The sequence below is a fragment of the Anomaloglossus baeobatrachus genome, chromosome 9 (genome assembly GCF_048569485.1).
Source record: "Anomaloglossus baeobatrachus isolate aAnoBae1 chromosome 9, aAnoBae1.hap1, whole genome shotgun sequence".
Taxonomy (NCBI): Eukaryota; Metazoa; Chordata; class Amphibia; order Anura; family Aromobatidae; genus Anomaloglossus; species Anomaloglossus baeobatrachus.
The window spans coordinates 43,707,454-43,733,990 of record NC_134361.1 but is presented as its reverse complement, the minus strand read 5'-3'; the positions used below and the strand labels follow the sequence as shown (position 1 = coordinate 43,733,990).

At 44.1% G+C, this 26,537-nt stretch overlaps 1 protein-coding gene across 3 annotated transcripts in view; it reads left to right on the top strand.

Annotated features, from left to right (window-relative positions):
* DPF1 (double PHD fingers 1) overlaps positions 1–26,537 on the top strand; it is a 95,984-nt gene that overhangs the window by 25,207 nt on the left and 44,240 nt on the right. For 2 of the 3 annotated variants that reach the window (XM_075322592.1, XM_075322594.1), the window contains 2 exons: positions 17,533–17,693; positions 20,946–21,053. In XM_075322592.1, coding sequence (XP_075178707.1) covers positions 17,533–17,693; positions 20,946–21,053 — 269 coding nt within the window. The remainder of the gene's footprint in view (positions 1–17,532; positions 17,694–20,945; positions 21,054–26,537) is intronic. The other variant, XM_075322593.1, reaches the window with a different exon arrangement.

Here is a 26,537-nt window from a genome sequence, read left to right as displayed (position 1 = left end):
CTACTCCACACTGATGAGGGGCAAATACCCCGAAACGGCTGTCTGTGGATGGATACCATGTTTGGTATAGGTGGTCTCCTTGACTGGAGACTGCCCTTCCCGTGGTTGTTCCTTCCCAGTGAAAGACCTGGCTAGTTTCCTTGCAGCATTGAGAAACACGTGATGGTGTCTCCGCGGCTTTCTTATTTGCATACTTCCCAGGGGGCATTGCTCTAGAATCACTGCGTTGAGAAACACGTGATGGTGTCTCCGCAGTGGATATGTTGATCTCCCTAAGGTCAACAATGCTTGCTTAAGTAGTCTTTTACTAGGCATTGCCCCCACTAGCCAGATTCCTACTCCACACTGATGAGGGGCAAATACCCCGAAACGGCTGTCTGTGGATGGATACCATGTTTGGTATAGGTGGTCTCCTTGACTGGAGACTGCCCTTCCCGTGGTTGTTCCTTCCCAGTGAAAGACCTGGCTAGTTTCCTGGCAGCGTTGAGAAACACGTGATGGTGTCTCCGCGGCTTTCTTATTTGCATATCCATATCCAGTCATATCATTGAGCCACTCATGCCCAGGAATTTACATGAACTGGAGGCTTTTTGCCAAGAAGAATGGGCAGCTTTACCATCTGAGAAAATAAAGAGAAAATAAAGAGCCTCATCCACAACTACCACAAAAGTCTTCAAACTGCCATTGATGTTAGAGGGGGCAATACACGGTATTAAGAACTGGGGTGTGTGAACTTTTGATCACGGTCATTTGGATATTTTTGGTTGTCATTATAATTTAAAAAGAGAAAACACAGTAGGGTGACAATAAATGGCTTCACCCGACCACTAACCTTGAGTGGAAAAAAAAAAGTGATATTATTCATATTCTCTGAAAAAAGGCCAAGAAAGCAAAATATCTGCCGGGGTATGTAAACTTTTGAACACAACTATATTTGTTTTAGGAAGATCAGATTTTTTTTTTAATGAATTTGCATATTTATCGTTTTAGTTCTTCTACCTCCAGATTTTCAATCGGGGGTACCCCAAGGAGTACATGGGTACTTGCGTAGTCCCCTTGCCTTGTTTTTCGAAGGTGCAGCACTGTGTATGATCATATCCTTAGGAATTGCTTTCATGTAGGGGTATTTGTCTTAGGAATAATGAGAACTACCATTCTAGAAGACATCAATATTAAATAATAGTCTTAAAAGGGTTCATGTGCATAATAGTCTCGGGGCAGTTTTGTAAATTAGTCCATTTTTTATTTTCCAATACATTCTTAACATTAAATTTAGAAAAGCTGGTTTTATTCCAAATATGAAATCATGTCAACTAATTTATTGGTACTTTATGATCTGCTGTATATTTCTGCATTGTGAAGGCAGTAAACTGTAGTGTAATATCTCAGCATGAGGGATGAGGCCTACTTCAGGGGGTGCTGGACGCAAGGACGGATATCGCAGGTCAAGAACAGAGGGAGGATCTGAAAAAAAAAGGAGATATACGTGAAGAGAACGTGCAGGCCTCAGAAGGAAGGGTGAGATGGGGTGAGGGGGAGGCGTGTGCTTTAATACCGTAGAAATCCTGACACATACCACCCCCACCGCTCGCCCCCGTACACCTAGTATTATACGGTATTATTTGGATATTACAACTGTTCTCCATGGTGACAGATCACTGGATGGTAGCAGCCTCAGATTGGGGAATTGCAGCCACCCCTGGCTTCAGGCCTGGCTGCTCCAGAGCACGCGGGTGGGGGGGTGTATAAGGGATGTTAGGGGGGAATCCAGATCCTGATTGATAAGGGGGGGGGAATGGGGAGAGACGACGAGTGCTGACTAAGAGAGACCTAGAAGAGCTGAAACCAATACATTTTTTTTGTATAGAAAAAAAGAAAATCAGTGGATGTAAGTTAAAAAAATATATTGTTATTAAAAAATAACATTTTATCATTTGAATAAGAGGAATACTCCTGTATAAAAAAAGGAATAGGGGCCACATTAATTCGTTATTAGGGATAATTAATTTTCCAAAATTAATTGCACAATTTAAATTCATCCAAATCAAAAATTGCCATGAAAGGACTTTATTAAAGGGGTTGTCCACTTACTTTGACATTGATGGCCTATCCTTAAGGGGGCTTTACACACAGCGATATCGCTAGCGAGCGTACCCGCCCCCCCGTCGTTTGTGCATCACGGGCAAATCGCTGCCCGGGGCGCATAATATCGTTCGGAGACGTCACACGGACTTACCTGCCTAGCGACGTCACTGTGGCTGGCAAACTGCCTCCTTTCTAAGGAGGCGGTACGTGCGGTGTCACTATGCGGCCGCCCAATAGAAGTGGAGGGGCGGAGATGAGCGGCCGTAGCATCCCGCCCACCTCCTTCCTTCCACATTACCGGCGGCTGCAGGTAAGCTGTACTTCGTTGTTCCCGAGGTGTCACACGTAGCGATGTGTGCTGCCTCGGGAACGACGAACAACCCGCATCCTCAACATTCAACTTTTTTTTGAAAATGAACGACGTGACAACGATGGACGATTTGGTATTTTCCATTGGTAATGGCCGCACGTTGGTGTCACACGCAACGACGTCGCTAACGATGGATGTGCGTCACGGGGCCTTTAGGATAGGTCATCAATGTCTGATTGGCTTTGATCCGACACGGCACATCCCCGCTGATCAGCTGTTCTCAGTCCCGGCGGCGGTAGCAGCAGGCGGACGGAAATGCTCTGTTCCGGAGCTGCTCCGTCTTCTGATAGCGGATGCGACCGGGTACAGCACATCCACCTCTCATTCTAATCAATAGATGGTGGATGCGCAGTACCCAGCCGGGCCGCTATCAGAAGATGGAGCAGCGCCAAAACTGAGCATTTCCGGCTGCTTGCTGCCGGGATCAAGAACAGCTGATCCACGAGGGTGCAGCGTGTCGGTCCCAGGCCGATCAGACATTGATGACCAGGCCATCAATGTCAAAGTAGTTGACAACCCCTTTAAGCTGTGAGATCTCTGCCGACCCCAAAGAATAATAAACGTAGGGCCATGAATGGGTTAAAAATAAGTGTATATTATACCTGTTTTAGGCTCGCCCCTGTTTTTGCTGCCTTTGCAGATCCTTCCATAAACTTTTTGCTTTTCGGGACTAGCTAGGCCTGACTAGTGGCGGTGGTAGTAGGGCAGGTGATTATAAACCTTTATTATTTTTTATCCTCTTTTTGATGCTACGCAGAACCTAAAAAAAGAATACAACTTTAAGATACTAGCTATAAAAAAGTGGTCTCATTAAGGCAATTCCTTCCCTAAAGGCAGCCATCTTTAAAAACCACTTTATTAGGACCCCCTAGTATTTTATGCTCCATAGTATAGGAAAGTATAAAATACCGTATATATGACGTAAAGTTTCACCATGTTGGATGCAGGGGATCTAAACATTCTGTGCAAAATGTAAGGACATGTTAACCTTTAATTCCACCCAGGGGCAATGTATTTGGCTGTCTGGCTTTAACTCTCCTACATCCTGGGTGCATTTGCTCCCCGGATAAGGATGGGAGTAGTTAATGGTGATTTTTCAGACTTTACCCAATGAATAATTCATTTCATACCTGAATCTCTTTATGCAGCAAATGCAATTTTATGTTCCCTCAAAGCTCCAATCAGTCCTCCCAGAGGAATTCATTGAGAATGCAAAGCGCAAGCTTATATAACAGAGCTGGAATCTGCATACATATTTGTGTATACTTATAAATGCATAGGTCTGTGTACACTACTTTGCATTCACCTTATGGCATGTCAAAAGTGATATTTAAATGGTCTCATATTCACCCATGATGGGTCCTGATTTTGCAGATTTGTCCTTGAAGCCTTTGTGACAATGAAAAATTAAGTAACAATTGTAATGCGTTGGAGAGATGAGGATATGACAGTGGTGCACAAAGAAAGACGAAGATATGACAGCAGTGCACTAGGAGGCATGAGGATATGACAGCAGTGCACTAGGAGGGGTGAGGATATGACAGCAGTGCACTAGGAGGGGTGAGGATATGACAGCAGTGCACTAGGAGGGATGAGGATATGACAGCAGTGCACTAGGAGGGATGAGGATATGACAGCAGTGCACTAGGAGGGGTGAGGGTATGACAGCAGTGCACTAGGAGGGGTGAGGATATGACAGCAGTGCACTAGGAGGGATGAGGATATGACAGCAGTGCACTAGGAGGGATGAGGATATGACAGCAGTGCACTAGGAGGGGTGAGGATATGACAGCAGTGCACTAGGAGGGGTGAGGATATGACAGCAGTGCACTAGGAGGGATGAGGATATGACAGCAGTGCACTAGGAGGGATGAGGATATGACAGCAGTGCACTAGGAGGGGTGAGGATATGACAGCAGTGCACTAGGAGGGATGAGGATATGACAGCAGTGCACTAGGAGGGATGAGGATATGACAGCAGTGCACTAGGAGGGGTGAGGATATGACAGCAGTGCACTAGGAGGGGTGAGGATATGACAGCAGTGCACTAGGAGGGATGAGGATATGACAGCAGTGCACTAGGAGGGGTGAGGATATGACAGCAGTGCACTAGGAGGGATGAGGATATGACAGCAGTGCACTAGGAGGGATGAGGATATGACAGCAGTGCACTAGGAGGGGTGAGGATATGACAGCAGTGCACTAGGAGGGGTGAGGATATGACAGCAGTGCACTAGGAGGGATGAGGATATGACAGCAGTGCACTAGGAGGGATGAGGATATGACAGCAGTGCACTAGGAGGGGTGAGGATATGACAGCAGTGCACTAGGAGGGGTGAGGATATGACAGCAGTGCACTAGGAGGGATGAGGATATGACAGCAGTGCACTAGGAGGGATGAGGATATGACAGCAGTGCACTAGGAGGGGTGAGGATATGACAGCAGTGCACTAGGAGGGGTGAGGATATGACAGCAGTGCACTAGGAGGGATGAGGATATGACAGCAGTGCACTAGGAGGGATGAGGATATGACAGCAGTGCACTAGGAGGGGTGAGGATATGACAGCAGTGCACTAGGAGGGATGAGGATATGACAGCAGTGCACTAGGAGGGATGAGGATATGACAGCAGTGCACTAGGAGGGGCGAGGGTATGACAGCAGTGCACTAGGAGGGGTGAGGATATGACAGCAGTGCACTAGGAGGGATGAGGATATGACAGCAGTGCACTAGGAGGGATGAGGATATGACAGCAGTGCACTAGGAGGGATGAGGATGTGACAGCAGTGCACTAGGAGGGGTGAGGATATGACAGCAGTTCACTAGGAGGCATGAGGATATGACAGCAGTGCACTAGGAGGGGTGAGGATATGACAGCAGTGCACTAGGAGGGGTGAGGATATGACAGCAGTGCACTAAGAGAGGTGAAGATATGACAGCAGTGCACTAAGAGAGGTGAAGATATGACAGCAGTGCACTAAGAGAGATGAGGATATGACAGCAGTGCACTAAGAGATGTTAGGATATGACAACAGTGCACTAAGAGAGATGAGGATATGACAGCAGTGCACTAAGAGAGGTGAGGATATGACAGCAGTGCACTAAGAGAGGTGAGGATATGACAGCAGTTCACTAAGAGAGGTGAGGATATGGCAGCAGTGCACTAAGAGAGATGAGGGTATGATGGCAGTGCACGAGGAGAGATTGCTATATAAAGGCAGTGCACTAGGAGAGATGAAGATATGAAGGCAGTGCACTAGGTGACATAACTATATGAAGGCAGTGCACTAGGGTAGATGAAAAAGGAAAGGCAGTGCACTAAGAGAGGTTATGATATGACAGCAGTGCACTAAGAAATGTAAGGATATGACAGCAGTGCACTAAGAGAGATGAGGATATGACAGCAGTGCACTAAGAGAGATGAGGATATGACAGCAGTGCACTAAGAGAGAAGAGGATATGATAGCGGTGCACTAAGAAATGTAAGGATATGACAGCAGTGCACTAAGAGAGGTGATGATATGACAGCAGTGCACTAAGAAATGTAAGGATATGACAGCAGTGCACTAAGAGAGGTGATGATATGACAGCAGTGCACTAAGAAATGTAAGGATATGACAGCAGTGCACTAAGAGAGATGAGGATATGACAGCAGTGCACTAAGAGAGGTGAGGATATGACAGAAGTGCACTAAGAGAGGTGAGGATATGACAGCAGTGCACTAAGAGAGATGAAGATATAGCAGCAGTGCACTAAGAGAGAAGAGGATATGATAGCGGTGCACTAACAGAGATGAAGATATGATAGCAGTGCACTAAGAGAGATGAGGGTGTGGCAGCAGTGCACTAACAGAGATGAAGATATGATAGCAGTGCACTAAGAGATATGAGGGTATGACAGCAGTGCACTAAGAGAGGTGATGATATGACAGCAGTGCACTAAGAAATGTAAGGATATGACAGCAGTGCACTAAGAGAGATGAGGATATGACAGCAGTGCACTAAGATAGGTGAGGATATGACAGCAGTGCACTAAGAGAGGTGATGATATGACAGCAGTGCACTAAGAAATGTAAGGATATGACAGCAGTGCACTAAGAGAGATGAGGATATGACAGCAGTGCACTAAGAGAGATGAGGATATGACAGCAGTGCACTAAGATAGGTGAGGATATGACAGCAGTGTACTAAGAGAGATGAGGATATGACGCGTCAGCATTGCACTAGGAGAGACGAAGATATGACGGCAGTGCACGAGGAAGATTACTATATAAAGACTGCACTAGGAGAGATGAAGATATGACGGCAGTGCATTAAGAGAGATGACTATATGATGGCAGTGCACGAGGAGAGGTTGAGATATAGCCGCCGTGCACTAGGAAGGATGACTGGATATTAATGACCTATTGAAATACACTATGACCATTAAAGAGGACCAGCTACCAGGTCAAAAGTGATCAGCTCCTATTTTATTTCCACTGCTCTCTTCAGTATTCGGGGTTGTTTTTTTAAAACTTTGCCATACGGATGCAGAGATGTGGGCTTTTTTATTCACTATAAATTTTTGTGGACTTTACAAAGGAGCTGTTATTCACATGGTAATTTTGTGGAGGAGCCAAAAGAAGAGGTAATACCTGTAGTCTAGGAGAGATGAAGAGGTGATACCTGTAGGAGATGAAGAGACGATGCCTGTAGTATAGGAGAGATGAAGAGGTGATACTTGTAGTCTCGAAGATATTAAGAGATGATACCTGTAGTCTCGGAGAGATGAAAAGGTGATACCTTAGGTCTAGGAGAAATGAAGAGATGATACTGTACCTGTAGTCTCGGAGAGATGAGGTGGTACTTTTGGTTTAGGAAAGATGAAGAAGTGATACCTGTAGTCTAGGAGAGATGAAAAGGTGATACCTGTAGTCTAGGAGAGATGAAAAGGTGATACCTGTAGTCTAGGAGAGATGAAGAGGTGATACCTGTAGTCTAGGAGAGATGAAGAGGTGATACCTGTAGTCTAGGAGAGATGAAGAGGTGATACCTGTAGTCTAGGAGAGATGAAGAGGTGATACCTGTAGTCTAGGAGAAATGAAGAGATGATACCTGTAGGAGATGAAGAGACGATACCTGTAGTCTAAGAGACAAGAAGAGGTTATACGTGTAGTCTAGGAGAGATGAAGAGACGATACTTGTAGTCTCGAAGATAATAAGAGATGATACCTGTAGTGTCGGAGAGATGAAAAGGTGATACCTTAGGTCTAGGAGAAATGAAGAGATGATACTGTACCTGTAGTCTCGGAGAGATGAGGGGGTACTTTTGGTTTAGGAAAGATGAAGAAGTGATACCTGTAGTCTAGGAGAGATGAAAAGGTGATACCTGTAGTCTAGGAGACCAGAAGAGGTAATACCTGTAGTCTAGGAGAGATGAAGAGACGATACCTGTAGTCTAGGAGAGATGAAGAGGTGATACCTGTAGTCTAGGAGAGATGAAGAGACGATACCTGTAGTCTAGGAGAGATGAAGAGGTGATACCTGTAGTCTAGGAGAGATGAAGAGGTGATACCTGTAGTCTAGGAGAGATGAAGAGGTGATACCTGTAGTCTAGGAGAAATGAAGAGATGATACCTGTAGTCTCGGAGAGATGAAAAGGTGATACCTTAGGTCTAGGAGAAATGAAGAGATGATTCTGTACCTGTAGTCTCGGAGAGATGAGGTGGTACTTTTGGTTTAGGAAAGATGAAGAAGTGATACCTGTAGTCTAGGAGACCAGAAGAGGTGATACCTGTAGTCTAGGAGACCAGAAGAGGTGATACCTGTAGTCTAGGAGACCAGAAGAGGTGATACCTGTAGTCTAGGAGAGATGAAGAGACGATACCTGTAGTCTAGGAGACCAGAAGAGGTGATACCTGTAGTCTAGGAGACCAGAAGAGGTGATACCTGTAGTCTAGGAGAGATGAAGAGGTGATACCTGTAGTCTAGGAGAAATGAAGAGGTGATACCTGTAGTCTAGGAGAAATGAAGAGGTGATACCTGTAGTCTAGGAGAAATGAAGAGGTGATACCTGTAGTCTAGGAGAAATGAAGAGGTGATACCTGTAGTCTAGGAGAAATGAAGAGGTGATACCTGTAGTCTAGGAGAAATGAAGAGGTGATACCTGTAGTCTAGGAGAAATGAAGAGGTGATACCTGTAGTCTAGGAGAATTGAAGAGATGATACCTGTAGTCTAGGAGAAATGAAGAGGTGATACCTCTAGGAGATGAAGAGACGATACCTGTAGTCTCGGAGAGACGATACCTGTAGTCTCGGAGAGACGATACCTGTAGTCTAGGAGAGACGATACCTGTAGTCTCGGAGAGATGATACCTGTAGTCTCGGAGAAATGAAGAGATGATACCTGTAGGAGAAGAAGAGATGATACCTGTAGGAGAAGAAGAGATGATACCTGTAGTCTCGGAGAAATGAAGAGATGATACCTGTAGGAGATGAAGAGACGATACCTGTAGTCTCGGAGAGACGATACCTGTAGTCTCGGAGAAATGAAGAGATGATACCTGTAGGAGAAGAAGAGATGATACCTGTAGGAGAAGAAGAGATGATACTTGTAGTCTCGGAGAAATGAAGAGATGATACCTGTAGGAGATGAAGAGACGATACCTGTGGTCTAGGAGACAAGAAGAGGTTATACGTGTAGTCTAGGAGAGATGAAGAGGTGATACTTGTAGTCTCGAAGATATTAAGAGATGATACCTGTAGTCTCGGAGAGATGAAAAGGTGATACCTTAGGTCTAGGAGAAATGAAGAGATGATACTGTACCTGTAGTCTCGGAGAGATGAGGTGGTACTTTTGGTTTAGGAAAGATGAAGAAGTGATACCTGTAGTCTAGGAGAGATGAAGAGGTGATACCTCTAGTCTAGGAGACCAGAAGAGGTGATACCTGTAGTCTAGGAGAAATGAAGAGGTGATACCTGTAGGAGAAATGAAGAGGTGATACCTGTACTCTAGGAGAAATGAAGAGATGATACCTGTAGTCTCGGAGAAATGTAGAGATGATACCTGTAGTCTAGGAGAAATGAAGAGGTGATACCTGTAGGAGATGAGGAGACGATACCTGTAGTCTCGGAGAGACGATACCTGTAGTCTAGGAGAGACGATACCTGTAGTCTAGGAGAGACGATACCTGTAGTCTCGGAGAGACGATACCTGTAGTCTAGGAGAGATGATACCTGTAGTCTCGGAGAGACGATACCTGTAGTCTAGGAGAGATGATACCTGTAGTCTCGGAGAGACGATACCTGTAGTCTAGGAGAGACGATACCTGTAGTCTAGGAGAGACGATACCTGTAGTCTCGGAGAGACGATACCTGTAGTCTAGGAGAGATGATACCTGTAGTCTAGGAGAGACGATACCTGTAGTCTAGGAGAGATGATACCTGTAGTCTCGGAGAGACGATACCTGTAGTCTCGGAGAGACGATACCTGTAGTCTAGGAGAGATGATACCTGTAGTCTCGGAGAGACGATACCTGTAGTCTCGGAGAGACGATACCTGTAGTCTAGGAGAGACGATACCTGTAGTCTAGGAGAGACGATACCTGTAGTCTAGGAGAGACGATACCTGTAGTCTCGGAGAGACGATACCTGTAGTCTCGGAGAGACGATACCTGTAGTCTAGGAGAGATGATACCTGTAGTCTCGGAGAGACGATACCTGTAGTCTCGGAGAGACGATACCTGTAGTCTAGGAGAGATGATACCTGTAGTCTCGGAGAGACGATACCTGTAGTCTCGGAGAGACGATACCTGTAGTCTAGGAGAGATGATACCTGTAGTCTCGGAGAAATGAAAAGATGATACCTGTAGTAGAAGAAGAGATGATACCTGTAGGAGATGAAGAGATGATACCTGTAGGAGATGAAGAGACGATACCTTTAGTCTCGGAGAGACGATACCTGTAGTCTCGGAGAGACGATACCTGTAGTCTAGGAGAGATGATACCTGTAGTCTCGGAGAAATGAAGAGACGATACCTGTAGGAGATGAAGAGACGATACCTGTAGGAGATGAAGAGACGATACCTGTAGGAGATGAAGAGACGATACCTGTAGGAGATGAAGAGACGATACCTGTAGGAGATGAAGAGATGATACCTGTAGGAGATGAGGAGACGATACCTGTAGGAGATGAAGAGATGATACCTGTGGTCTCGAAGAAATGAAGAGACGATACCTGTAGTAAGAATGTTTTTAAAAAAAAATAGAAGTATCAAGAGTTCATTTTTTATCAATTAACAAAATGCAAAAGTAATCATATCTCTATATTTAGTACTGTAGATATCACAGCAATGGAATAGGAGAGATAACGAGATGATAACTGTTTTCTAGAAGAGTTGAAGAGGTGATACCAATGGTCTGAAAAAATAAAGCATTGACACAAGTGGTTTAGGAGAGAAACAGCTATCACTAGTGGACAGGAGAGATGAAGAGTAGACACAAGTGATCTTATAATGATGAAGTGTTCATGTAAGTGGTTTAGGAAATATACAAGTTACACCACCTGTCCAGGAAAAATGATGCGGTGACACAATTGGTCTGGAGGATACATGAAGAGATGACACTAATTTGTCTGTAAAAGATGAAGGGGTGATACCAGTGATCAAGAAAGATTAAGTGTTGACGCAAATGGTTTCGGAGAGCTGTAGAAGTTACACTACAGGTCCAGGAGGGATGAAGAGGTTACTGTCCTAGGAAAGGTGAGGAGGTGAACGGGCTGTAGGAGAGATTCAGGATTTCCCTCATTGATGAGCAGAGGGTGAGAACAGACATTTTAGTTTTGCAATAATATTGAGGTGGGTAACACAAAATGTGAGACAACCAAATTATAGTGTCATGAAAATCTTAAATTGAACTAGGGCTCTTATGCTGTCCCTTATGCTAGGCTATCCCTGACCTCCGGATTACCCCTGAAGGGGGAGACGCTGGAGTCCCGTGCCTTACTATTCTCCTGACAATATCTCATCTGTTACCCACTCTTCCCTAGGGAAGGAAGGGGGCAAGAGTGTGATTGAAACACAGATTAATGCAGACAGGGGAAAATCAAAACTCAGACACACTGTAAACTCACAGGAACAAACTAAGTGACTATGGGTATGTGCGCACTAGGCGTTTTTTTCACGCTGTGTTTTTATGTGCGTTTTTGTCTCAAAAAACGCACCCGCGGCTAAAAAACGCGACAAAAACGCATGCGTGCGTTTGGTGCGTTTTTGCTGCGTTTTTGCTCACTGCGTTTTTAATCAGTGCACAATGCCATTAAAGATTGTTGATGAAAAAAAAAAAAAAGGTCTGATGTCATTTCCTTCTTCAAAATGTTCATTTCATTGTATGCAGGAGAGCAGACAGCTGCAGTGTATGCAGGAGAGCAGACAGCAGCTGCAGAACTACAAGGCTCAGCATCCTCCATTCACTACTGTATGCAGGAGAGCAGACAGCAGCTGCAAAACTACAAGGCTCAGAATCCTCCATTCACTAGTGTATGCAGGAGAGCAGACAGCAGCTGCAGAACTACAAAGCTCAGCATCCTCCATCCAGGACTGTATGCAGTTTTTTGCCCAAAAAGAAAAAAAAATGACATGGGCTTCGCCATATTTTTGTATGCTAGCCGGGTACAGCAGGCAGGTACGGGCTGCCCCCAACCCCCAGCTGCCTATTTGTACCCGGCTGGGAACCAAAAATATAGAGAAGCCCTTTTTTTTTAATTATTTCATGAATTTCATGAAATAATTAAAAAAACAAAAATGACGTGGGCTTCGCCTAATTTTTGAGTCCAGCCGGGTACAACTAGGCAGCTGGGGATTGGAATCCACAGTGCAGGGTGCCCAAGATTTCTGGGCACCCCCACTGCGAATTGCAGTCCGCAGCCACCCCAGAAAATGGCGCTTTCATAGAAGCGCCATCTTCTGGCGCTGTATCCAACTCTTCCAGCTGCCCTGATGCCGGGTGGCTAGCTGGGTAATAATGGAGTTAGGGCTAGCTGTATATTATCAGCTGGCCCTAAGCCCGAAATTCATGGTGTCACGCCAATATTAGACATGGCCACCATGAATTTCTAGTAATGATAAAAAAAAAAAAACACAACACACAGAAAAATATTTTTATTAGAAATAAAACACAACACAATTAGTGACTCCATCTTTATTGAAATAAAGAACCCCCCTCCGCAGTAATCCTGGGTCAAGGGTCCCGCGCCGTCCAATCCGGATCCAATATCATCTGATCGGTTTGCTGGAAGGCAGAGCGATCAGATGATGTGTGAGCTTCAAGTGCCTGAATCACATGACACAGCAGCTGATTGTATAAAAGCCGGTTATACAATCAGCTGATGCATCAGTAGAAAAAAAAAAATAATACTCACTTATGTGCTGTGCTGATTACCGGCAGCTCCTGGAGCGATCGATTGGACAGGAGTCTGATCCCGTCCGATCGCTGCAGGAGCTGCTGGTAATCAGCTGATGAAGTCCCCTGATGGCAGGATCAGCTGATAGCCGGCCGGGCGCGAAAAAGCCGGCGAGACTACGATCAGCTGATGCGTCAGGTGATCCACCGCCAGGTCCTGCAAGCAAGGTCCTGCCCCGGGGAGACTGCACACAGCCAGAGCGGCGGTACCGAGACAGGGGCTGGGAGCGGGCATGACACCGGGACCCTGCAGACAGGTGAGTATATGACATTTTTTTTTTTTTCTACTGTTCACTTTGGTTTTCGCCGCTGCCTCCACCTCCCGCCCAGACATGGTGCCGCACGGAGATGACATGCACAGGACTGGAGGTGGACGCAGCGGTGACGGTACCGGGAGGATTCATGCTTCTGTGTTTACCAACAGAAGGAATCCTCTTCCTGTACACGTCACTGTAGTACCCACCCCTTGCGTTTATAGCTGCGTTTTTAGTCATAGAAACGCGGCTATATGCGTTTTTCATTGCGTTGTTGAACATCTCATTGAACTCGATGGGTGAAAAACGCAGAAATAATTGACATGCTGCATTTTTGTGGTCACCACAAAAACGCAGCTACAAAAAAACGCTGTGTGCGGACAGCACTTATGAAAACCCATAGACATTGCTGGGGAAGCAATGTCACTGCGTTTTCAGCACAAAAACGCGGTAAAAAACGCCGCTAAAAACGCGGCAAAAACGCCTAGTGCGCACAAGGCCTAAGGAGAAATGCAAGAGAAGGAAGGCAGCAACAAAAAATAGACAAGAGTTAACACCACAACCGCTTACAGCAACAATGCACAACAACCACCAGTAAGTTTGGATCACAACACCTCAGCAGACCAGTATAGGAAAGCTATAGCTGGCATTAATGGAATAGTCCAGCCAACATACAGTCATATGAAAAAGTTTGGGCACCCCTATTAATGTTAACCTTTTTTCTTTATAACAATTTGGGTTTTTGCAGCAGCTATTTCAGTTTCATATATCTAATAACTGATGGACTGAGTAATATTTCTGGATAGAAATGAGGTTTCTTGTACTAACAGAAAATGTGCAATCCGCATTTAAACAAAATTTGACCACTGCAAAAGTATGGGCACCTCAACATAAAAGTGACATTAATATTTTGTAGATCCTCCTTTTGCAAAAATCACAGCCTCTAGTCGCTTTCTGTAGCTTTTAATGGATTCCTGGATCCTGGATGAAGGTATATTTGACCATTCCTGTTTACAAAACAATTCCAGTTCAGTTAAGTTTGATGGTCGCCGAGCATGGACAGCCGCTTCACATCATCCCACAGATGTTCAATGATATTCAGGTCTGGGGACTGGGATGGCCATTCCAGAACATTGTAATTGTTCCTCTGCATGAATGCCTGAGTAGATTTGGAGCGGTGTTTTGGATCATTGTCTTGCTGAAATATCCATCCCCTGCGTAACTTCAACTTCGTCACTGATTCTTGCACATTATTGTCAAGAATCTGCTGATACTGAGTTGAATCCATGCGACCCTCAACTTTAACAAGATTCCTGGTGCCGGCATTGGCCACACAGCCCCAAAGCATGATGGAACCTCCACCAAATTTTACTGTGGGTAGCAAGTGCTTTTCTTGTAATGCCGGGTTCTTTTTGCCTCCATGCATAACGCCTTTTTGTATGACCAAACAACTCAATCTTTGTTTCATCAGTCCACAGGACCTTCTTCCAAAATATAACTGGCTTGTCCAAATGTGCTTTTGCATACCTCAGGCGACTCTGTTTGTGGCGTGCTTGCAGAAACGGCTTCTTTCGAATCACTCTCCCATACAGCTTCTCCTTGTGCAACGTGCGCTGTATTGTTGACCGATGCACATTGACACCATCTGCAGCAAGATGATGCTGCAGGTCTTTGGAGGTGGTCTGTGGATTGTCTTTGACTATTCTCACCATTCTTCTTCTCTGCCTTTCTGATATTTTTCTTGGCCTGCCACTTCTGGGCTTAACACGAACTGTACCTGTGTTCTTCCATTTCCTTACTATGTTCCTCACAGTGGAAACTCAACAGAAGAAAAAAGACAGGTATTTTGCCGCGCTTGAAGACCATAGACTATGATGTCAGGCAAATGATTCTTTTTATTAAAAATAATAATAAAAAGAATCATTTGCCTGACATCATAGTCTATGGTCTTCAAGCGCGGCAAAATACCTGTCTTTTTTCTTCTGTTGATATTCTACTTGTGCAACAGGGCTGCTGCTGGACCTTTTTGGCGCTCACGTTATGCTGTTAAAGGAGTTGTGACTGGCACAACTCGATCAGGTGAGTGCATCACTTTTACATGATCTTTCCCACCCAATATATCGGGTAAGACCCTATTGCGCCTTCTCTCTCCTATTTAGATTCACAGTGGAAACTGACAGTTTAAATCTCTGAGACAACCTTTTGTATCCTTCCCCTGAACAACTAGGTTGAATAATCTTTGTTTTCAGATCATTTGAAAGTTGTTTTGAGGAGCCCATGATGCCACTCTTCATAGGAGATTCAAATAGGAGAACAACTTGCAAGTGGCCACCTTAAATACCTTTTCTCATGATTGGATACACCGGCCTATGAAGTTCAAAGCTCAATGAGGTTACAAAACCAATTTAGTGCTTTAGTAAGTCATTAAAAAGTAGTTAGGAGTGTTCAAATCAAGAAATTAATAAGGGTGCTCATACTTTTGTATCGGTCAAATTTTGTTTAAATGCGGATTGCACATTTTCTGTTAGTACAATAAACCTCATTTCAATCCAGAAATATTACTCAGTCCATCAGTTATTAGATAAATGAAACTGAAATAGCTGCTGCAAAAACCCAAATTGTTATAAAGAAAAAAGGTTAACATTAATAGGGGTGCCCAAACTTTTTCACATGACTGTATATAGGAGGGGACCGTGCATGTGACCAAAAGAGATTAACAAGCAGCCCAGTAAAAATTAACTCTTGCTAGGCTGCCTATATCTGTGGGTCGATGGCCGCATCTCCCTGCGCTGATCACAGACATCAGAGCAGTTAGCAGGCAGAGTGCCAGAATCGGTAGTTTGCATAGATCCTGACACCGCCATGACAGTTGGCGATGGCTGCAAAAATCTCCTTGTGATAGGAAGATGCTGAATTTGACTGCTCTAAGTATCTGGGGATACGTTTTGCAGTTTCAGTGCTCATTGAAAGTCTCTTTTTTTGTTCTTAGAAGCTGCTAATAGGCACGATAATTATTCAAGAAATATTTCACACCCGAATATTTTATCACTACATAATCTGCACCTGGGCTAAGTAAACCAAAACGTTCACACCAGCAGATGTGACCAGAGCGCTGTAGTAGAAGCTTTACAATTATACTCCAGATAATGTCTGCAGATTGGAAGCAAAGGAAAATAATCTGTTCTTGTTCGTAGTTGTTATAAATCACTACTAGAACTAGGAGGAATCTGAAAAAATGGGGTAGTAATAAGGGGGAAAAACATATATATATTTAGACAGATCTGCTACATACATTAGTAAAGAAATCTCTTACACCTGATGAGGCTGGTGTATTGACTTAGAAAATGAGGGAAGCATTATAAAGCCATTCTAGATTTTCAAAGTTCATCTCTAGCTCATTTTAACATTGGGATTATACAGAGGTTCTGTCATGGATTGCCAAAGTAATAGCAGAGGAGGGGCGGAGATGAGCGGCCGGAACATGCCGCCCACCTCCTTCCTTCCTCATTGCCGGTGGACGCAGGTAAGGAGATGGTCGTCGTTCCTGCGGTGTCACACATAGCGATGTGTGACGCCGCAGAAACGACGAACAACCAGCGGCATGCACCACCACCGATATTATGAAAAGGAGCGACATGTCAACGATCAACGATTTTTGCCGTTTTTCCGATCGTTGACCATCACTCCTTGGTGTCACACGCTGCAATGTCGTTAACGGCGCCGTATGTGCGTCACTAACGACATGACCCCGACGATATATCGTTAGCGATGTCGCAGCGTGTAAAGCACCCTTTAGTTATAGAAGATCTAGTCTAACCTGGCTCCCATGCATTTCATTGCACATTTATGTAGACATGTCTATAGCAATTACTACTCTGAGGACACTTTTGTGTGGCACTGCTCTGTGGGGTAACAGATCTGTGATCCACCAGTGCCTGTTAGCTGCAGGTCGTCTGATCAGGTCATTGATTACCCTGCAGAGATTAGTATTGTCTGCAAATATTGAAATTCTACTCTGTATGCCCTCCTACAAGGTAATTAATAAATATGTTAAAAAGAAGAGGGCCCAATTCAGACCCATGTGGTACCCCACTGTTAATCGTGACTCAGTGCGAGTGTGATTCATTCATAACCACCCTTTGTTTCTTATTATTGAGCCAGTTCTTAACCCACTTACACATTCTCAATTTGTTTACAACCTTTCTAATGGAGTAGAAAGAATATGAGTATGGTAGAGGCAAATAAAACCCAAATAAAAAAAATCCATTTAATTTAAAAAAAGGAACTCCTTTAGTACTTTTTGAAAAATAGGTTATATGGTAATCCAGCAGGCAAACACCAAAGAGGACATATTCTGACTAACATTGAGGGTCTTTTGTCTGCGCAGGCTGGGAGAGGACTTCTACCGGGAAGCCATAGAACATTGCCGCAGTTATAACGCCCGTCTGTGCGCAGAGAGAAGTATGAGACTGCCATTCCTGGACTCCCAGACCGGTGTGGCCCAGAACAACTGCTATATCTGGATGGAGAAAACACACAGAGGACCAGGTATGAATGGAATAAAACACATATGAAATAAGAATAGGGCCCCTAACAAAAGTGCAAGGGTATAAAAGGACTCACATATAGTATGTAACTCTTCTAGAGAGTTATATAGCTAGGCACAGAAATTAGATGGTGCAGTAATCATAGGAAACCTCTAGTGATGAGTGAGCAACACCATGCTCAGGTGCTTGATACTCGTAATGAGCAGTTGGATGGTCTGACGGGCTCGACTTTTTTGGAAGATCTGGAAAAATGCTTCAGTTCCCCATTGACTTCTATTACAGTGTTTTTTTTTCAAAAATAAGACACTGTCTTATACTTTGTTTTGCCCCCCAAAAAGCGCTAGGGCTTATTTTTGGAGTAGGTCTTATTCTTGGAAAACATGGTTGAGGGTAAGTTGTCCCCCCCAAAAAAAAGCTGACCCCTTCCATCCTAAGAGACCCCGGACATCTGTGTGGGTCCGAGGCCCTCCCTGTGATCTCCGGTGGGCCCTCTCAGCAGGTATGCTGCACTCCGTCCTCCCCTGCTTCTGGCCGACACACTCACATCAGATAGCGCACACCCACTCATACTCATACACATACATACACACACAATCACCGATCAGATCGCGCGCACACACACACTCACTAATCACTCACCACATCCAGTGGTGCAGAATGACTCCGGCTGCAGGGAAAGATGGAAGGAAGTTACGCATTGCAGGTTCTGTAAGCATTGCATTTGCAGCCACAGGTCCCTGCGTTTCACCGCTCTGCGTGTCAGGATTCTGCTGGCGAGAGGAAATCGGTATCGCTGGATGTGGTGAGTGTGTGTTTGCGACCTGATGTGTCGGGTGTGAGATCTGATGTCTGTGGGTGGGTGAGCCCCTGCAGGGCCTCCCACTCGGTGTCTGCTGAGAATGATTGCGGGGTGCCCGCTTTCTATAATGAAGTGTCCTGCAGTGTCCTTTATCTTTTTTATCTGCATGGACACTTCATTATTGAAATGGGATTTAAGTATTATTTTTGGGGTATGGATTATATTTAAGCCTTGCTCCGAAAATGCTGAAAATCCCTGCTACGACTTATTTTTTGGGGAGGTCTTTTTTTTGGAAAAACATGGCATGCTCTGTCCATGAGTTGCCCTCGTCCAAGTGTCCGACTGCTGGTTACGAGTACCGAGCACCCGAGCATGGTATTACTCGCTCATCACTAGAACCCTCCATTTTTCTAAATTAATATCTATCTTATATACAGGTGCATCTCAATAAATTAAAATGTCATCAAAAAGTTAATTTATTTTAGTAATTCAATACAAAAAGTGAAACATATTATATAGAGTCATTACACACAGAGGGATCTATCCCTACATATTATATAGAGTCATTACACACAGAGGGATCTATTCCTACATATTATATAGAGTCATTACACACAGAGGGATCTATTTCTACATATTATATAGAGTCATTACACACAGGGATCTATTCCTATATATTATATAGAGTCATTACACACAGAGGGATCTATTCCTATATATTATATAGTCATTACACACAGAGGGACCTATTCCTATATATTATATATAGTCATTACACATAGAGGGATCTATTCCTACATATTATATAGAGTCATTACACACAGGGATCTATTCCTATATATTATATAGAGTCATTACACACAGAGGGACCTATTCCTATATATTATATATAGTCATTACACACAGAGGGATCTATTCCTACATATTATATAGAGTCAGTACACACAGGGATCTATTCCTATATATTATATAGAGTCATTACGCACAGAGGGATCTATTCCTATATATTATATAGTCATTACACACAGAGGGACCTATTCCTATATATTATATATAGTCATTACACATAGAGGGATCTATTCCTACATATTATATAGTCATTACACACAGAGGGATCTATTTCTATATTTTAAATAGAGTCAGTACACACAGAGGGATCTATTCCTACATATTATATAGAGTCATTACACACAGAGGGATCTATTTCTATATATTATATAGAGTCATTACACACAGAGGGATCTATTCCTATATATTATATAGAGTCATTACACACAGAGGGATCTATTCCTATATATTATATAGAGTCATTACACAAAGAGGGATCTATTCCTATATATTATATAAAGTATATAAAGTCATTATACACAGAGGGATCTATTTCAAGTGTTTATTTCTGTTAATGTTGATGATTATGGCTTACAGCCAATGAAAACCCAAAAGTCATTATCCCAGAAAATTAGAATATTATATAAAACCAACTGAAATAATGAGTTTAAACTCCGAAATGTTGGCGCCTACTGAAAAGTCTGTACAGGTAATGCACTCAATAATTACCATAAAACACCTGCGAAGGCTTCCTAAGCATTTAAAATGGTTCCTTAGTCTGGTTCAGTAGGCTACACAATCATGGGGAAGACTGCTGACTTGACAGATGTCCATTAGTCAGTCATTGACACACTCCACAAGGAGGGTAAGTCACAAAAGGTCATTGTTAAAGAAGCTGGCTGTTCACAGAGTGCTGTATCCAAGCACATTAATGGAAAGTTGATTGGAAGGAAAAAGTGTGGTAGAAAAAGGTTTAAATGTCCACAGGAGGAAAGAAGTATGATGCCGAGTTAAGGCCTTTCACACACAGAGATAAATCTTTGGCAGATAGAAAGGATAGAAGAAAGGAGGTGGGCGGGATGTTTACGTCCCGCTCATCTCCGCCCCTCCGCTTCTATTGGCCGCCTGCCGTGTGACGTCGCTGTGACGCCGCACGACCCGCTTCCTTAGGAAGGAGGCGGGTCACCGGCCAGAGCGACGTTGCAGGGCAGGTAAGTGCGTGTGAAGCTGCCGTAGCGATAATGTTCGCTACGGCAGCTATCACAAGATATCGCATGTGCGACGGGGGCGGGTACTATCGCGCTCGGCATCGCTAGCCGATGCTAGCGATGTCGCAACGTGCAAAGTACCCCTAAGAGTTATTAACTACTGGAAGATGAAGCTCACTGATGCATTGTTAATTGAGTCAGTGAGCAATACACATGAAAATAAAAAGTCTGTAAATGCAAACCATGCAACACTTGTAATGTTCTTGTTTTTTGCCAGTATCTCCATTGGCTCACCTGATTTTTCAGCTGTTCCTTCCATCGTTCCCTGCTCTTCTCTTCTTCTTTTGTAGCATATCACTCTAAGATGACAAAACAACTATTATATTAACACCCGGAATGTCTTCTGTCTCATATGTAGGATTGTCGCCTGGTCAGATCTATACATATCCTGCTCGATGCTGGAGGAAGAAGAGGCGGCTGGACATATTAGAGGATCCTCGTCTGAGGCCCTGTGAGTTTAAGCTTGGTAAGAAGTTAGTTTGGGGGGCCCAGGTGTTATCATGTTCTGCCATCGTGGGACCTGCAACACATTGGCCATCAGGTATGAAGAGACTACGAAGAGCGAGTATGAGTCAAACGTTACTTCTTATTTTAGAGTTTCCATATAGTAGACAAAAATGTCCATGTCATAGTTCAGCTGGACAAAATAAGATTAAAACAATAGTCCATGGTAGGGGAGGTTGAGGCGCAGCAAATATATTCAGTATGTCATGTTGAAATACCATAAAAAGAGGATAGAGGTCATTAAAGGGGTTGTATCAGGGTTGGAAGTTATCCCCTATCTACAGTATGCTGGTACACCCACCGATCTCGAGAACCGGTGCTCCGAAGAGCCCCATGTGAATTAAGTGGTTGTTGGTCATGTGCACTTCCACTCTATTCATTCTTAATGAGACCACTGTAGTTAAGTGTAGTGTTTGGTTGGTCTTAGGCAATCTTCTAAAATATGAATGGAGTGGAGGTCCTCCATTAACCAGGTTCTCGGGATTGGTGGAGGTCCAAATGATCAAACACCAGTGATTGAGAAGTTATCCCCGTGATTGAGAAGTTATCCCCTATCTACAATATGCCGGTACCCCCACTAATCTCGAGAACTGGTGCTCTGAAGAGCCCATGTGAATTAAGTGGTGGTTGACCATGTTCACCTCCACTCCATTCATTCTTAATGAGACCACCATAGTTTAGTGCAGCCTTTGGCCAATCTTAGGTAATCCTCTAAAGAATGAATGGCGCGGAGGTTTGCATGATCAACCACCACTCTGTTAACCAGATTCTCAGGATTGGTGGGAGTCCAAACCCCAGTGATTGAGAAGTTATCCCCTATCCTGTTGATAGAGGATAATTACTAAACTTGTGACTTGAGTGATGGTTGATCATGTACACCTTCACTCCATTAATTGTTAATCTGACCGCAGGTGATAGCCGAGTGCAGCGTTCAGCCACTTTCTAGTAGTCCCATTAAGAATGAATGAAGCGGAGTTGCGCATGATCAACCACCTCTCCATTAACAAGGTTCTTGGGATTATTGGGTGGCCAAACGATCGAACCCTAGAAATCGAGACGTTATTCCCTGTCCCATTGATAAAGGATAATTTCTAAACTTGTGAATTGAGCGGTGCTTGATCATATATGCCTCCACTCCGTTAATTGTTAATGTGAGTACAGGTGATAGCCAACTTCAGCGTTCGGTAATCTCATTAAGAATAAGTGTGTTGGAGGTGCACATGATCAACCACCTCTTGGGATGGGTTGGAGATCCCAACGATCAAACCCCAGTGATCAGGATAGTGGATCTCTTTCAAGCTTCGTACAACTCCTTTAAGCAGTCTGTTCTTCCCGCTGAATCATAATGAAGTTTTACTAAATGTTTGACCAGGAGAATAAAAGATGGAGATTGGACAGAAGATAAAGCAGAATCGAGGTTTTAGAAGGTTCTTAGCGTCCATATAGAGGCACGCTGAAGGTCGATAATGAGAGGATACACAGTCAGAGGGTGCAGTTGGTAGCTAGATATGGAGGATGTTTGATGGTGGCTTGGCAAAGATTATAAAGTGTAGGCTAACTATGGAAGGATGAAGATTGGCCATAGTGATTGTAAGCTGGTATGGTTATTTGGGGCCAGTAACATTGAGTTTATGCTTGTAGTTTGGTCATTGTCATTGTTAGCTTGGAGATTCGCCAATGAAGTTGCATGCTTGGAGGGTGGTCAGTGTAGATGGAGGCCGGCCAGGGACAGTGCCAGCTGGGAAGCAGCCAATTTTAGAGTCAATGGGAGGACAGGCAATAAAGGCTGGGATGGTTTGTGAGGAACATGTAAGGTACAGCTGTTGTCTGTAAGGAATCATGGGCCCAAAAAAATGTATGGATTCAATTTCATGTAGATTTTAGTCTCACGTTTCTTTGTCTTATTAAGACATTAATGCACCTATAACCATTTCATAGTATTCTCTGCTAGAGAAACCCCTCTTTCAAATGCAGCTTTATGGGGTTTTGAGTTAATAGAGGAGATTCCTCATTTCAGACCCTTCGTCCATTGGAGAATGGCATGTCTGTGTATTATAAAGTCTATCCATTGATTCTAATGGTCACTTTGTAATACTCCACATGCCCTGTGGGGGCACTGCTGGGGGAAAACCCCCCATTTTTTTATATTTCATTAATTTATTTATTTTTATTACATTTCACTTATTTTAAGGTCTTCAGTCAGTTGATTGGTGCCTGTGTACGATCCTTAATATTAGAGTAGTACAATGCCTTGCAGGTCTCTCTGAGCGCAAATCCTTTTAACACCGAGGGCAGATATGAGGCGAATACTGTGGTAGGATATGTATTTTTTGGGAATTGGATATATTTTTCAGTAACTGACCCCCTTCTCAGTGTATTATATTTTTAAGCTCTTTCATCCGAGTCCTATTTGCACAAACAGCTGCAAGTTTGAATCCTTTTGTATTAATGGGAGATTGTCTGACATATTATTTCATTATTTTTTGGTATTTATATGGTGCAGCTCAGCACACCGCATCAATCTTACCGTATATTATCCCAAGTTTAAGTTAAGGTTTAATTCCCAATCTTATACGCTAAGTCGTACATTTTTATATAAACTGTTCCCAAATGTAAGATGACTCACTTTATGAAAAAGAAATCCTGAAAACATTGCAAATATATTCCTGCAAATGCATCCAAATTAATTTGTAGCATGTTAGTTTTAATATATATTTGACAATTCATCTAAGGGTTTGTTCAGACTAACGTATCAAATGTGTTAGTGCTGTTCATATAGATACATAGGTTAAAAAAAGACCTAGGTCCATCTAGTTTAACCTTCCTCCACCAATTCTACATTTTGTCCCTAAAGGCTGCTTTACACGCTGTGATATCGTTACTGATATCGTTAGTGTGGGTACCCGCCCCCATCGGTTGTGCGACACAGGCAAATCGCTGCCCGTGGCGCACAACATCGCCCGGACCCGTCACACTACTTACCTGCCTAGCGACGTCGCTGTGACCGGCGATCCGCCTCCTTTCTAAGGGGGCGGTCCGTGCGGCATCACAGCGACGTCACTAAGCGGCCGCCCAATAGAAGCGGAGGGGCGGAGATGAGCGGGATGAACGTTTCCTCATTCCTGCGGTGTCACACGTAGCGATGTGTGCTGCCGCAGCAACGATAATTGAGAATGGACCCCCATGTCACCGATGAGCGATTTTGCACGTTTTTGCGACGATGCAAAAACGCTCATAGGTGTCACACGCAACAACATCAATAAAACGACCGGATGTGCGTCACAAATTCCGTGACCCCAACTTTAGCGATGTCGTAGCGTGTAAAGCGGACTTAAGTCACTTATAACCGACAATGTTGTGTACTGAGGAAATCATCCAGCGTTTTTTACAAGCTATTATAGGCCTCTTTCACACGTCCTTGCCTCCGGTACATGTTTGGTCAGTTTTCTCCCTTCCCGGGGACCTTGTGTACGTGTGGAGCATACGTGTGCCCATGTGCTCCACACGTAGACATGTCCCCGTTTTCTCCGGCATCACGGGTGTCACACAGAACGCAAAGGGGTCACAGGTAACATAAACGGACCACACGGATGTGTCCCGTGTGACACGCACCAGAGAAAACACACATATATCTGCGAGAAAAAAACAAAACTTTACTCACCTTCTCCAGTCCTGCAGTCTCTGCCGCTGCTGTCACTTGCTTCCGACCGCCAGTCATTATGCTCATTGAATATTCACTTCACTGCGGCCGGAAGCAGCAGCAGCGGGGAGTCGGCAGGACCGGAGACCGTAGATCAGCACCACAGACAGCGAAGCCAGGGACAGGTGAGTAGAAAGTTCCCGTTCTCCGTGTGTTATCACGAATAACACACGGAGAACACACATGTGCCATAAACACGCCTCATGGAGGGCAAAACGCACCTTTAACACGTCCGTGAAAAACATGCGTGGTTTTTCACGGATGTGTGAAAGAGGCCATAGTGTCTGCCATTACTACCTCTTGTTGTAGGGCATTCCACAGTTTGACTTCTCTAACTGTAAAGAACCCTTTCCTATTTAGCTGTTGGAATCTCTTTTCTTCCACTCGCAGTGAGTGCCCCCTGGTCCTTAGTATTGTCTTTGGAAGAAATAAGTCATGTGCCAGTCCTTTATGTTGACCACACATGTATTTACACATATAAATGAGATCTCCTCTGAGACGTCTTTTTTTGTAAGCTAAACAAATCTATCTTTTTCAACCTGTCATCATACGGGCGGCCTCCATTCCTTGTAGTAGTCTAGTTTCCGCCTTTGAACTGACTCTAACTTCGGAATGTCCCTTTTAAAATGTGGAGCCCAAAACTGGATCCCATATTCCAGATGTGGCCTTACAAGTGATTTATAGAGGGGTAACAATACATTGGGATCATGGGATCTAATCTCTCTTTTTATGCACCCTAAAATCTTGTTTGCTTTAGCAGCTGCTTGACATTGAGAGCTGCTGCTCAGCTTATTTGTAATTAGAATACCCAAGTCTAAAGGGTGCTTTACACGCTGCAACGGTATCACCGTCTTACATGCGATATGTGTTGATCGCTGCCGTAGCAACATCGCTACGGCAGCGTCACACGCACATACCTGTTCAGCGACGTCGCTGGAGACACCGAACAATCCCTCCTTCAAGGGGGAGGTGCGTTTGGCGTCACAGCGACATCACAGCAGCGTCACTAAATGGCCGCCCAATAGCAGAGGAGGGGCGGAGATGAGCGGCCAGAACATCCCGCCCACCTTCTTCCTTCTTCATTGCCGGTGGACGCAGGTAAGGAGATGTTCGTCGTTCCTGCGGTGTCACACACAGCGATGCAGGAACGACGAACAACCAGCGGCATGCACCACCAACGACATTATGAAAAGGAGCAATGTATCAACGATTTTTGCCGTTTTTGCGATCGTTGATCGTCGCTCTTAGCTGTCACATGCTGCGATGTCGCTAACGACGCCAGATGTGCGTCACAAACACCGTGACCCCGACGATATATCATTAGCGATGTCGCAGTGTGTAAAGCCCCCTTAACCGATAGCATACGATCAGCACGAAGACCAATGCAAATCAATGTGGTAGTTCACGTTAACATTTGTACATTTGGCGGATAAAATCTGCCCCTGAAAAAAAAATAGGAGGCTGCGCTGATTTCTTCCATATGACAGATGTGATTCACCTATTCAAGTCTATGGGTGCGCAGAAAAAAAAATGGATTTGATACGGATACTCTTTCCAGCATCCGTTTTTTTACGGATTCATTGCAATTTTTAAAGTGAACTTGTGTGGTTTGTTTTTATGCAGTTTCTGTATTGTTCTTTTTTTTTTTTACTTTGTCTCATTTGCAATTTAGAACCGTAAGAACTAAAGGCCCAGTCACACACAACGACTTACCAGCGATCCCGACAACGATTCCACCTGATAAGG